General features: G+C 41.8%; 1 protein-coding gene across 1 annotated transcript in view; it reads left to right on the plus strand.

Moving 5' to 3' along the window:
- Positions 1–15,486, plus strand: part of GRM7 (glutamate metabotropic receptor 7) — a 1,698,774-nt gene that overhangs the window by 772,577 nt on the left and 910,711 nt on the right. The window contains exon 4 of the mRNA XM_086939213.1: positions 6,334–6,488. Coding sequence (XP_086795339.1) covers positions 6,334–6,488 — 155 coding nt within the window. The remainder of the gene's footprint in view (positions 1–6,333; positions 6,489–15,486) is intronic.

Consider the following 15,486-nt stretch of genomic DNA (forward strand, 5'->3'; position numbering starts at 1 on the left):
GTCAACAAGCTAGATGAAGGCAATCAGGTGAGCACCTCTTTTATGGCTTTATAAACAAGAAACAAGTTTACTCTACGTTTTCAACTATAGGTAAGTACAACGAATGCACTGAGCATCTAGACACACACAGTGCCAGCTCCTCCGCGAAGAGTGTTGCCCCACTGCCAGTAGAGGCAAACGAAAAATAAAATGCAGATCATGTTTTTTTTTGTCCTGCTGAGTCTTGGTGGGCAGGGCCGCAGCACTGCACCAGAGGTAGGAGGAGTGGTGGGCACTGCTGTCAGTATGCATGACGGGTTGTCCAGCTGTCTTAGGCCAACAAAACAGTCATGCACATTGACATCTCTCCAACCCAGCTGTGTTGCTGGGTGTAGAGACCAGCAGGCACAGGATCCCAGCTCCTGATGGAGCGCAAAACAAGCCCGCTACACCCAATCCTGACGCTGCTCCCATAGGTATGAGAGCAGTCTCTGGATTGGCCAAAGGGAAGGCTGTGAGCTTTATCCTGTGCCTAGAGGAGCAAAAGACTGGCAGGTACGTTTTTTAAAATTGTTTTCTTTGGTACAGGTCCCGGCGCTGCCCCCCATCCCCCGAGCTGCCCCCTCTCCCTTGCACAGCCTCACCACATTTCCCTAACACCAGCCGCTACTGCATACACATAAGGTTAGAAAACTGGCCGTGAGATTCCATTGTGTACTATGAATTTGTATTCAAATAGGTCACCACGGCACATCCTTCTGAATCACTATGGATACAGCATGCCTTCTTACTGATTGTCTTTGGCACATTTTTTGTTCAGATTTTTTTTGTGCGCTCTGGAAATTCACAAGAATTATGCAAACTACATTATTACTCTAAGTGCTCGCTGCACACCCGGCCAAAATATTTTCGACAGTGACAAAAGCAGCGCTTTGTCCATTTGTCACAGCACAGAAAAGAGTGCAGACTACCCCCGGGAGTGGTTTGGACGAAAATGTGCTTTTTCCAGAAAAACAAGAAAAGTGATTGTCATTTTTCTTGCTGGGATTCATAGTGATCTTGCAGCCATTTGGCCACATGCTGTCAGATATAATGCAAGGCAGTAATTAAATTGACTCCCGTTACCTCCAGATTGCATGAGAATTCCGTCTAGACAGTAGACAATCACAGAGGCAATTTCACAATTTTCTGACTGTAGTCAAATTAGCATCCCACAGGCTGTTCAATTCCGTTGAGGCCAACTGATGTATGCAATTCAATGCGGACTGGAGAAAACACTGGAAGAACTCTTTCGAGATGAGGAACTTAAAATAAAATATTTGACTGCATTTTGAATTGTATTTTGTGAGGCGCAGGCGTGCTACTGGTCTGGGAAATCAGGGTGGAATGTAAAGCCATTCACCCACAACTACATCTCAGCACATTACCATATCCTACTGTCGTTCATATACTTCTGTTATATTCTGTTACTTTACATTTTTATTTACCGTATTTTCCGGCGTATAAGACGACCCGGCGTATAAGACGACCCCCTACTTTGCTTAATAAAATGTAGGTTTCGTGCTATACTCGCCGTATAAGACTACCCCCACTTCCAGTGCAGTCCAACACAGTCCTGCATAGCCATTTTGAGAATGTATTTTATTTTATTTTGGCTCGTACTTTGTATGCTTTGTATGCTTTGTATGCTTTTGTAACCTGCACACTTATCACTTTTTCTCCAGGAATGTACCGATTGCTACCTCATGTATTTTGGTTGCTCGCTATTGTCACTTTTGATCCATGTAACTTAATGTTTGCTTTTGTAATTTGTCCATTGTTATTGTTGCTCACATCAGCCCATTTTTATATAATGCAGAAGCAGTGTGACACCTTCGGGTGTAGTCCGCGCTATGTAAAAACACATGAAAACATTCCTTCAAATTTAGCATCCGGCGTATAAAATACGGTACTCAATATGTATCTCGTATAATTTGCTGTTGTGCTATTTATGCAAAGTGCTCTGATGCTTTCGGGCGTAGCTCACTTTATCGTCCACACACCCCACTGTTTATGGAACGGTTTTCTTTTTTATTGTAACATTGTGTTTTACTTACTATGGGCCCAATTCACAGAACTAACTTAAGACAAAATCCTAAACTTACTACTTTTGGTATTTACAGAGTTAGGATTTTGTCTGAAGTTAGTCTTAAAACAGATGTAAGACAAAATCCTAACTTAAGTCTGTCTTAAGTCTGTTTTAAGACAAAATTAAGACAAAATCCTAACTTCTGTGAATACCAAAAGTAGTAAGTTTAGGATTTTGTCTTAAGTTAGTTCTGTGAATCAGGCCCTAAATTTGTAACTCATGTAACTAATAATGTTATAACTCTGTGAAGCACTCTGATGCCTTCGGGTCAAGTTTGTGCTACACAAAAGTCCACCAATAAATATAACAAATACATTAGATTTACAGTCTCAGAATATTGTTTTCAAATTCCTTCACAGTATTTGAAAGCTGCTCTGGCAACCACGTGTGCAAAGAACAGCCAGAGGTTTGCAGAATGTTCAATCGAAATGCAGAAAGGATAGGAGGAAATTAAAACTTTACTTTTTCCTCCAGACTTTTGTTTGAAAATCCAGTTTCTTTGAAAATTGTCTATTCTAGTGAAGGGTGAGAATTGGAACTAGATAAAGAGATCTAATAGTAACAGAATGGTATGTAGGTAAAGGAGAGGGGGAGTGAAGGGTAGGCTGGGTCTCACGTTGATTGCTTATTTCATCTAGTGTGAGTGATCTAGGGCCTGATTCGCAAAGGTAAAATACACTTTCTAGTAAGTTTACTACTGTATTGGTATTCACAAACTACGGGTGAAACTTTACAAGAAGTATAATTACACTCATAGTTTCTGAGTGAAATTTTACTAGAAGTAAAATTACACTCGTAGTTTGTTGATACCAAAAAGCAGTAACGTTACTACACAGCTAGTATAAACTTAAACAAAAGTGTAAGTGTAGCTTTGTGAATCAGGCCCCTACTTTATTTTTTACCACACTTGCCAATTTATGCAGTGGCATGGACTAGTTTTCCTCTAGTTCACTGTTAATTGAGTGAGGGGAAAGGTTCTGATTTTTCTTAAGTACCCTAGTGATTTCAGTAGAGGAAAGGACAGGTTTTTCTGTAGAACATTCATAGTTTCATCTAGTGTAATGCCAGGTTTCTCCTAGTACACTTCCTGCTTCATCTAGGACGAAAGCGTGAGCTTGACTTTCTTTAAGTGCACTGATGATTTCATTTGACGGATGTACCTGGGTTTCCCTGAGTAGCCCTATTATTTCACCTGGAGAAAGGGCCACAGGTTCCTTCAGGTCACAATGTGCTTCCATATGAGACTCTAATATATAGAAAGCACCAATCACAGAATTTCTTTACTGAGGTAACCTTGTTCTAAAAGAGGGTGTAGGTTTATTTACCATTGTGGCACATTTGACCTAGAGTTTGCACTAAGAACATCATATCTTCCCCCTGTATAAGACATACCTGGGACCCTCTGATGTCATACCACAACTGAACATTTGAGTCTTTTCTGATTGCCTTCTATCATTGTCCCTGTTGGACCAAATATGACAACCAGTATTGGAAAAATCAACTCCCCTCCTTGCCACTTAGACTTGGGCCAGTGTACCTGGGCTACTCCGCCTGTTGCATTGGCCTTCTTGTCTGCGGTGGAAAAGCCAAGGTCTACTAGTCTGTGTGGCTTAACATCTGAAGGGATGACTGCAGAGGGAGAACATGTATGTGAGAAAATTATGTGTTTTCTTATTCCTATTCCTGTCTCAGATGTTTACCTGAAGATGTCTAGTTGGTATGCAGGAATTGAAGTCTGCAAAATCACATCTACACTTCATCTCGAATAGTACTTGGTTGGCAAGATGTACAAAACGCTTAACTTTTATCAGATTGACAGGGTGAAGTGCCTGAATTAATCCAGTGAGGACTCACCTGTTCAAACAACATCAATTTTTTGCTAGAGCTTTTTCCCTTTTGCAAACCTCTCAGTGTAAATTGCCATGCGCTGTATCCATGTCAAAGAGCTGTGCTCACCCAATTAGTACAAATCCTGGTCATGGAGAATTGAGATGAGTTCCATAAATGCAGCTTAGACAAGTTATTGGGGGGTTCTTGGTTAGAAGTTCCTCTCAAGAGGTCTAGTAGAGGTAGGAATCATCACACTTCATGATGGTGGTTGACGTTCATGACTTCTGATTAAAAATGCAGCATCTCCCAGGACCTATGTCCCTTCCACAAAAGGTGAAAGTTCTGTTCATCAGGATTGGGATTCTGACTGCTTAAGCAACTTTTTTACTTGCTAACTCTAAGTTCAGTCCTAGGCTATGAGTCATGAGTCGCGGAAATTTAAATATCATCTTCTCGGACCATGCAATGATGATTCCACACTGCAAGAATTCCCACTGATAGAGGGTAACAGGTCCAGCGGGAAGAAATAGTAGTGTGTGGCTGCAAACCTGCACAATCCTGGAGAGCTGTGGGAAGTACCAGGATTTGATATGGCAAGTTATGCTTTGCGAGGCTAAAAATACATATTTTTCACCTTTTATTGGTGAGAACCTGCCAGTGCCTCAAAAATAAAGATTTACAAAAACCATGGCAAAATAGAAGAATCTTGCCTAAGCCAAAAGGCTGGCAGCCAAAGTCAGACTTCTTATTTTGCTAATGCTTGTTCTTGTTTCAGTGTTTATATTGCTATTCACTGTTGACCAGCTTATTCATGTCAATGCCAGCTCGCACTCTCTTTCTGAACTAACATTTCTTCACTTTCCCTTTATAGGTTTTACTCAATTGTACCATTTTGCAAATACTGGATAATCAGCATTTAGTTTTATGACTGGTTTACCCCGAACATTTGTGATTGTTTTTATCCTGTATTGCTGCGTGAGTTGTATTCTTGCACATGCCCTGTAAGTTTTTGAGAGCTATTTATGAACGTAGACCGCAATATTTAAGTAAGATCCTTTTAAAGAGTTTTGCATTGCCAAAATGTGTTGTGGGAGCAAAGCCATTTCTCCACCCCTCATGAACCTGCCAGTGGAAGTCTTTCCCCCAGATTCATCATTGTCATGTTTTGCGAGTCCTTAATAGCGATTTTTAAGGAATCGCTATTAAAGACTCGCAAAACGGGATTCATGTAGAAATCGCAATATTTTTAGCGATTTCTACTGCTTCCTTATTTGCGATTCGCGAATTGCGAATCGCAAATAAGGAATGACTCCCCATTCATTCCTATGGGCCTAAAGGCCCATAGGAATGAATGGGGAGTCATTCCTTATTTGCGATTAGCAATTAGCGAATCGCAAATAAGGAAGCCATTTCAAGGGTGCCAGGGTGTCCAAAGGACACCCTGTAGCACCCCTGAAATGGTAATGTACACTGGTGTTGCACACACAAATGTCCAAAGGACATGTGTGTGTGTAACATACAACTTAGAAAAATGCACTAAAGTGCATTTTTCTAAGTTTCCGCTATTTATCACGTAGTCAGACTTCGCGGTAAATAGCGGCCCCAGATTGCGAATTCGCAATTTTAGAATGGCTCATGAATTGCATTTAAGGAATCGCAAATTGTGAATCCCTTAATGCAATCGCAATTTGGGAAATCGCAATTATTTACGATTTTTCAAATTGCTAATTCATGAACCATTGATTAATCTCAAATGCCATTTTTGCGGGCGCAAACGGCCGAATTTTGCGATTCGCACCGTTTGGGCTCGCAAAAATGCTTGATGAATCTACCTGTTACATCCTACCAGAAGAAAATATTCTCGAGCTTAATGAAATTAGCCCAGTTCCCCCTGAAATATCTAGTTCACCAGATTTTCATTGGCATTTAAAATAGTAGAAGAAACCTACATCTGTTATTGATATTGTGAGGTATTATGGATCACTATTAACTCTACAGCACATGACCATGTACAGAGAATTAGATAATGGCATTGAGAGTGAGAAAAAGTCAACAATTTTGTCTCGCATTTGTTTTGGGCTGGTATTGTATCTTAATATTTCTTGTTTCTTCAGTTTTAATCTTTCATTTCACTTGGTCATGGCCCTGCCCAGTTAAACTGTGTGTGTTCCTTGGCCTATCATACCCTAACTCTGACAGGTTTGCAGTCACACACCTCCTCAAATTTCCCTTCACACCTGTTCTAGGGGGGTACATAATATTCTCAATACCACCTTTGTGGATTTCTGCCTGCGCGTCTCTCTGATTTCTACTTCTCTGAATAACACCTGTTGATTGAACTTGGTTTCTAGTCTGGCTGGTGGGTTTACTCCTGTGTGATATCCTTCCTCCAACAGGCAAGTCTTGGCAGCGGCGAAGAGAGCTGATCTAGTGGGTCATTTTATGTGGGTTGCATCGGACAGCTGGGGCTCCAAGGTCAACATCGTGAACCAGCACGAGGAAGTCGCAGAGGGGGCCATCACTATTCTCCCAAAGAGAGCAACGATAGAAGGTAAGGACATCATTGGGAAATGTAAACTGACTCTAACTCTTCCAAAAATATGGAGAAGATATTGGATTTGCCTCCAAAGTTAGGATCAGCTTAATTGTTGGTTAATTAGGGACCTTTTAGAGTACTACTTAGTGTCCATGTTTTATAGAATAAGATCCCCTGGACGAAGGGATCAGACCTTGTACTTGTTTGTCTTCACGGTCTGAGATTAGCATTCCTCGCTTGGCGATTGAAGGTGCCGGGGAGCCAAATCCAATGATTAATTGTTGTCTTGTCCTAAATAGGGGGGGCTTACTGCTTTGTCTGGTTGTCCATGGATTGCAGACCACCAGTTCAAGAATGTACAGAAGTGCAGCCAGTTGACGCGCCGCCCCATTGTCCCCGACTCTAATGAGATAGAAGAGCCTCAAGGTTGTCAGGTGGGATCTCGGCCAATTATCGCAGAGCTCCCTCCCTGCTAAACTTGGAACAAGGCACTTATCAAGTTGTGGGTTTGAACAGGAAGGCCAGTGGTTTTATTAAAGCTGTTTAGTAAATTTATTTTTCAATACTTGTGTCCATTGCCCAGCACATCTTCATATGTGTAAGGCACCTAGTGCACTGTTGTGTATTCTAGTCGCCAGATGGCTTTATATTTCTGCAAAGCTAGGTATGATTCAAGTAATCTCTTATGTGATGTATTTATATTGTGCTATGTAAATGTGTCTGTTGTGTGTGTGTAGGGTTTGTCTAACACATACTGTTGCTTGTTGCTTTTGGGCTGATGCATAGTGTGGCATGTTACACTAACTGGTGATAGATAGAATGCATGCTGTTCTCTGATGTGTACTGTGGCATGTTACACTAACAGGTGTTTGATAGGACACATGCTGTCATCGGATGCATACTGTGGCATGCTACACTAGCAGGTGTTTGATAGGACACATGCTGTCGTCTGATGCATACTGTGGCATGCTACACTAACAGGTGTTTGATAGGACACATGCTGTCGTCGGATGCATACTGTGGCATGCTGCACTAACATGTGTTTGATAGGATGCATGCTTTCATCTAATGTGTACTGTGGCATGTTACACTAACAGGTGTTTGATAGGACACATGCTGTCATCGGATGCATACTGTGGCATGTTACACTAGCAGGTGTTTGATAGGACACATGCTGTCGTCTGATGCATACTGTGGCATGCTACACTAACAGGTGTTTGATAGGACACATGCTGTCGTCGGATGCATACTGTGGCATGCTGCACTAACATGTGTTTGATAGGATGCATGCTTTAATCTAATGTGTACTGTGGCATGTTACACTAACAGGTGTTTGATAGGGCGCATGCTTTCATCTAATGTATACTGTGACATGTTACACTAAGAGGTGTTTGATAGGGCGCATGTTTTCTTCTAATGTATACTGTGGCATGTTACACTAACAGGTGTTTGATAGGACACATGCTGTCGTCTGATGCATACTGTGGCATGCTGCACTAACAGGTGTTTGATAGGACACATGCTGTCGTCTGATGCATACTGTGGCATGTTACACTAACAGGTGTTTGATAGGATGCATGCTTTATTCTACTGTGTACTGTTGCTTGTTACACTAACAGGTGTTTGATAGGGCTCATGCTTTCATCTAATGTATACTGAGGCATGTTACACTAACAGGTGTTTGATAGGGCGCATGCTTTTATCTAAGTGTACTGTAGCATGTTACAGACGCATGCTTTGTGTCTGATGCATACCGCGGTATGTTACATTAACAAGGACCCAGATACTTGGTCAAGGGCTTTAAACATTATCAGCCAGCACGTTGTCTGAGGTCGGCTAACCCAAATCTCCTGGTAATTCCCAGATTTAGACTGGCCACTAAAAGTGGAAAATCTCTTTTTGTCCTGGGTTCTAGGGCCTGGAACAAATTGCAACTTCAGTTGCGACTTATGTCCAAGGAGAGCCAATTTAGGAAATCCTTGAAGACATGGATTTTTCCCTTACTGATGCTGCATGTAGGGCTCTAGTGTAGAGTGTGGAGTGTGTAATGTGTTTTGTGTTGCTCTCAGTCCACCAACCCTTTCGAGTTGGGTTGGCTTGAGCTCCAAGATGCTCCATGGAGTGGTAGTAGCGCTATATAAATTAGTTCTTACATTACATTACAAGTGTTCAATGGCGCACATGCTGTCGACTGGCAAGTGGCATGTTACATTAACAGGTGTTTGATAGGGTGCATTCTTAAGGAATACCAGGTTAGTAGCACATCTGTATCATGTTTGGATGTTTGTGCATCCTCATGGCAGCAGCAATGTGCTAACCCCTTGACTGCCTGGACATTAAAGTAGCAGCCACAAACCCTTTCATCTGGATGACTCTCAGAGAATGAACTCAGCCACACTTTGTCCTCCTAGCAATAGGAGCTCGCATACTTTTCAATGCTGTGAAATTACCAAACGACCCACTGCTTTCTTCTTCTCTTGAATTTGCACTTAGATAGCGACAACTGGGAAGTTCTGTTAATTGCATTGCAGCATTCTCCCTGCCTCTGACAGATACCTTCTGTGTGCTTCCTCAGATGATAAAAGGCACCCACTCTCGTTAATTGGCCTTTGGTGTCGCCGGAGCTTTCACTTCCTAAATTAGAAAGCGAGCACATCAGAGCAGACACTCTTGAATGTCATCTTTTTGTCATGCAATGTGAAGCAGCTGTGAGTGACAAAGTGCCTGCACCATTGATTGATGATGAAGGCATGTTTGCTGAGAGCTGAATGTACCGCTTTGCGGATGGGTGCATTTCTGGCGGTTCCTCTTCTGTGGTTCCGTGTTGTTGGCATCGCTGGTGCCCACTGTGGCGCTGAATGTAATGCAACGTGTACTGGTGTAGCACTCTGCTACTCCAGGGAGTGTCCTCGCGATCTACCTAGTCCTCCACTGCAAGGGATTGTTTCAGTCCCTGTTGAGACTCCTGCACTTCGAATATATGATGTTACAACGCAAGCCATTACAACGCATGCTTTTACAACGCAGTTTTTACATCACAACTACCATTACATCGCATGATTTTACAACGCATTCCATTACAACGCATACCATTACAATGCATTTTTTAAAACTACCATTACAACACATTCCATTATAATGCATAACATCACTACGCATACCATTGCAAAACATAATATTTGTAGTGCAACAGTAGAGTAAGTGTTGGATAGCGTAGGGGTAAAAATCACTATTCCCACTCCAGTGAGTGCAACAGTAGGGAAAGTGTTGGATAGCGTAGGGGTAAACAGTTCTATTCCCCCTCCAGTGATTGCAACAGTAGGGAAAATGTTGGATAGTGTAGGTGTTCAAACCCGTACCCACCCTAAAACTTAAAAATCTCCATTACTTACCCTATAATGCGTTTTGATGACATGTGTTTTAATGGCAGACGTTGTAATGACATGCGTTGTAATGGCATGCATTTTAATGGCATGCAATGTAAAGGCACTTGCATGTAAAAGTTGTGTTGTAAAGGCATTGCAATGTAATGGCTGTGTTGTAATGGATGATTCCCGCTGCTTCAGGAAAGAGTCCATGGATGGAAGGTCCAAGTAAATGCTCTTACATACAGAAGTGTTGTTCAACTAAGATACTGACTGGAATTTTTGAGTTTGTGCAAACAGTTTAGCTACATGATGGTGCAAAACAAATCCCTTTGTAATTCATTACATTCCTCACCAATTCCTCTTTTACATTATAATTTGCCCGATCTAAGTGGTTGCCAGATTTGTTTGAGCTTTCATCAGTTCAGCACTTTAGCAAATTAAACACTCTATACTAGTCCTCATGCCCTCATGGCACATGTTACACAGCTGTGGCCCCAATTATTGGTGTCCACTTAATTCCTTTGGAACCAGTAACCAGCTGTTAGACCTCACACCGTGGGTGGCTGTCTCTCAAACTTTTTGATTTCACATTGCCTGTTTTTTTTAATTAATTGTAGTTGGCCTTAAGACTCTGCACACTTTACCACTGCTAACATGCTTGTGCTCTCTCCTTTAAATCTGGTGAAATTGGCTTACACTCAATTGGCACTTTTAATTTCACATAAGTCCCTAGTAAAGTGGTACCCAGGATCTGCATATTAAATCCATGAGGTGACTGTCAGGGAGGAAGTCACAAAGTTCAACTGTCAGATACACCCAGTCATCTGTCCTAACACAGGCTGAAGGCACATAAGGACTATGGGCAGGAAAATGTTAACTTTCTAAAAGTTGTGTTTTCAGAATTGTAATTAAAAATCCGATTTTACCATTAAAGAGGATTTTTCATTAGAATTTCATGGATACCAAACATGAACTGCCTATTTAATCCCAATCCAAAATTAGTACTTATTAAATGTAGTAAGGTAACCCAATGTTATCCTATGGTAGAGGTAGGCCTCACAGTAGTGAAAAAGGAATTTGGGAGATTTTCTCTACCAGGACATGTATACCTTAAAAGTACATGTCCAACCTTTTAATTACAATGCACCCTGCCCTATGGCCTACCTAGGGTCTACCTTAGAGCCAACTTGTATGCAATGAAAGGAGAGTTTGAGGCTTATCAAGGGGGTTATATTGCCAGGTGAAATTGGCATTGCAAAACTACATTCAGGCTGCACTGGCAGGCACAGAACATGTCTTAAGGTGCTTAGGTGAGTGACATAATAAGTGTGGCATGCCCACTAGTAGCATTTAATTTACAGGGCCTGGTTATATGGTATACCAATCTACAAGTGACTTATAAGTAAATTAAATATGCAAATCAGGTGAAAGCCAATCATACAGCACTTAGAGGAGTGAGCACAAGGACTTTAGCACTGGTTGCAGTAGTAAGTGAAGACTAAGGCTGACAGGTCTAACATAAGCCTGACTGTTTTTTTGCCAAGCTACCAGAGGGTTAAGCACAGGCTAATTGAGTGACCTTTGTGGTACCCAATGAACACAGATTGCGATTTTTCCTTGTGAATGCTCTTTAACCCCCCCAATCAAAAATCCAGTTTCCCACACCAGCCCTCCTATCAGATTCATGAGATCTGCAGAAACACTGCAGAACTGTGGTGTGTCTCCTACCTAGCCGAAATCTCCAGTTGATGAATTGGAGAAGCATTTACACTTATTGAGTGAATCAGTCTCAGAATTTCCCAACTCTGTAGTAAACCTCAGAATGTCACCTGCATTGAGTGGTAATTCCTCACATCCAATATCTCTCAGTATTAATTACTCCATGGGTGCGGAAATACTGCCTGAAAATCAGACACTTGAAAGGGGCCCTCTCCACTAGGACATCTCTGTATGTGCTTCTGGTGCATTCAAACTTTACTAGATGTTTAAACTTTACCCTAATACAATGTTCTCAAAATAAATATTTCCTATACGGTAGTAAAGATGATATACTATGACAGTATCAGCATCCCGATAACCACTGGCTTTGTAAAAGAATTTCATCTAGAATTGCTGTTGAAAATATTCTTGAATGAGAATTTCTGAAATGCCGCACTGATCCAGTCCTCAAGGATCTAACTACTCTGTACACACATGCACTAGACATTTCTATGTCCTCTTAATCTACACTTGTGCCATATAGGAAACTCGCATGGCCATATTCAGTGGTTTCCTAATTAATTATTTGCTTTCTTATTGGAAACCCATATTATTTCAGATGGAAAATGTCAGTATTGAAGGTTAGTCGTTTGCTTCAGGAATATGAATTGTGAGCACTGGACTTGGCATTAGTTTGTATACATGTCTTTGGGTGGCATTTTTAGTGTAAACTCTAATTTGCATATTTGTAAATGTGACTGTGAGCACCATACAACGTAATTGCTTAGTGGGATGAGTGTTATATGCCACCATTGGTTTAAATGTGTTTTAACATCTGAAGCTAGTTAGGAATAGTGCTACATTTGATGTCTATAACACCTTTTAAAATGGTATTTTTATGGGTTATCTGAAGCCGCTGCTTCTGGGATCTGGGCCACGAACTTTGGAGTAGTCACTACAAAAGAGGAAGAAGAGGTTGATAAGATGAGTACTGTGTGAGAAAAATAATTTATGAGGACAAGAAGAATAGAGATAACTAGCCCTCTAGCAAAACTGTAATTTTTAGACTTACATGTGTGTTTTCTGTGCAAAAGGATACCCAATTTGTGAGCTGAAATCGCAAACTACTTTATTATTATTTTTTTACCGAAAGACCTTAATGGGCCTTTATTGACCATCTGCACTGTCTCTTTTCTATGAGACCCAAAGCAAAGCGATCAGTTTCACTTGGTCCACTACCAATAGAGACATATCCAAGACCATTTAAAGTCAAAAACAGCTTATTGGTAACTCTCCTTACCATCTTACGCGTGCATGAGATGACACCCTGGGGCAGATTTACAAGTCCCTTGTGCCACTGTTTTGACTGATGCAAAAATGGCGCAAGAGGCTTGTAAATAAGCCCCCCCTGTTTCTACATATCACAGGTCACTTCATTCCCTTCCATGGAATTTCTATCATTACTGCACACATGTTGTCTGTCTGATGCACTTCAGTGGAGCCACCCTCGCACTTGGGGCACAGGGTTTGTACATTTCAGTAGATGATAACTCCTTCTGCACTTCTCAAGGCTAGATCCCTTCAATGATGCCTTTCCTCCTCATCGCTGGCCTTATAAATTATAGGACAGCGTATCTTCTTCCCACATTAAAGACTACACTTGTGCCAATACTGTAATCTCTGGATTCTCATGTATAAATGAAGCATATTCAGATGAGGATTTGAAGCACTTTTTTTTTTTTTTTTTTTTTTTTTACTTTTTACTTTATTATTTCTACCAACTGATAGTCTCATGGACATCAGGTGATGTGCTGATGCCAGTAAAACTAATTTGCTATTTGAATTTTAGGTCTAAAATATTTGTGGAAAACAAAACTTTAAATACAGTAGTTCATTTGACTAATTTACTCTTCTAACTGCAGTTATGGAGTATTTTAGGAAAACTTCTAGCATCCTCTAGATCCTGTAATTCATTCCTGAAATGTAAATCAGTGTCTCAGTACAATGCTAGCAGCTGCAGCTCTGAAGGCACAACTGCAGAATGCATCAAGGATGCACTTGACATCAGACACAAGAGTTCTTCTCACTTTTGAAAGAATCAGAAATCTGCACCCAGAGGCTCTGCTCATCACCTTTGAGGATGTCAGCTGGCTTGTCTGCTGTTCATCCAAATATGTCTGAAGCGATTGCTAACTTTAGACACCAGGCGCGGCACAACCTCCTCTGAAAATTTGCATAAGAAGCTGCCCCTGGCTGAACCAGCAATTAGTTCGTCAACAGCCCGACATCACCTGTGGAGCTGGCATAACTATGTTTCTGTCCCTGAGGGGTACTGGGAACGCCATTACACGAACCAGGCGAATCGCTTAAATCAAAATCACTCTGCCGCTTTGACTTTTCATCGTGATTATTGATGTTGATTAATTATGCTAAATGGATAAGGTCACATTACATTTGCATAATGCAAAAAGAGGACCAAGGAGAAAGCAGTTTCATGGTAATTACTTTTTAATTTGCTGCCTCTTTAAGAGCGCAAGCGACTCACAGACCGCTCCCCGGACGCAGGCATGGCGGGGACCAGAACTTGCCAGGCTCAATGTGGCCTCATTTGCTGTGTGATGATCTAACACTTTTCCTTGAGAAACTGGACAGCCAGGACACAAGTTGAACTTTTTGTTTAAAGAAATGAGTGCTGGGTTGCGCAGAGAAGAAGACAGCTTTTTCTGTATGTGATTGAAGTGTCCTGGGACTGAAGACATTTGTGGAAGTGTGAAACATCTGGCTGACTTTTGGGTCTAGGATTTACTGGCATTTCCACTTTTGTGCCTCTTGGAATATTAGTTGCCACAAATAAAGATGTGAGCAATTTCTGGCATTTGGAGTGGGGCCAGCTTACCATCTATAGGCAATTACCGTAGAGATGCTGAGCCTTCCAATTGAGGAAATAGAAAATTTTGTGTGGTCAATGTGTCCCCCACTCGCACCCTATCCACGTACCCATGCTCCATGTATGTCCATGTTATCATGTAAATCCTTTCCCGTGCCTGGCATAATAATGCCCCTGCATTTCCGTCTAACGTTAACATGTCAGTTATTAGGCCTTCCAGGAATGAAACGTTAATTCTGCACTAAGGCCTGCATTGCCAATGCATTTACATGGTACACGTTTAAATAACGCGAAGCACACATTTTTGTGGCCCAGCCGAGCCAGGCCCTGAATTCAGGCTCCGAGCCTCTTCTGTCTCCGAAAGCTGCAGTTTTGCATCCCTGACCTCTCCCTTACTCCCTGCCCAGCCGAGAGGTGCCCGGCCTGGCCCGCCTGCCAAGACGGTATTTTGCCTACAGTTATCTGTTCAGCCTCCGCAAAAACACATTCCAGTCTAGTGAAATAGGTAAACACTTTCCGCCTGCAGAGCATAGGGCCTAGCCTTCCTGTCTCCATGCAAGTGATTTACTGAACCCGTTGCCATAGTAGGCCCATGCCCCCACGTAATGCACTAAGAAATGTATGCACACACTAGCATTTAGTGATGAACGACTTCTGCTCGAGAGACCTTTACTTCAGACAATACATCCTCCAAACACAAGATATCAGATATGCCAAAGGTGCAGGTCGTTCTGACATCCCAGACTCCAGACTCCTCTTCTAGTGCTAAAGGCAACCCCCCAGCTCTCCCCAGCTACACGTCAATTTCACGTCATGACCAGTTGCGCGCACATGTAGGTTAAAGGTTTCTGCTGATCCTGCAGTCCTCTTCTATGCATACACCCACCTATGACACTCCTATGACTCGTCGAGTGAACACCCACGTGTACACCTCTTTACACGCCTTCTTCAACGAGCATATGTTCTTATCTCTCTCTTTTCACTTGCTCCGCCTGGAGTGTTACGCCTTCTGTATTCATTGCAATTATGTGATTTTACTATATATAATGTATGCTGTTAA

The sequence above is a fragment of the Lissotriton vulgaris genome, chromosome 9 (genome assembly GCF_964263255.1).
Source record: "Lissotriton vulgaris chromosome 9, aLisVul1.2, whole genome shotgun sequence".
In the NCBI taxonomy this organism is placed as follows: domain Eukaryota; kingdom Metazoa; phylum Chordata; class Amphibia; order Caudata; family Salamandridae; genus Lissotriton; species Lissotriton vulgaris.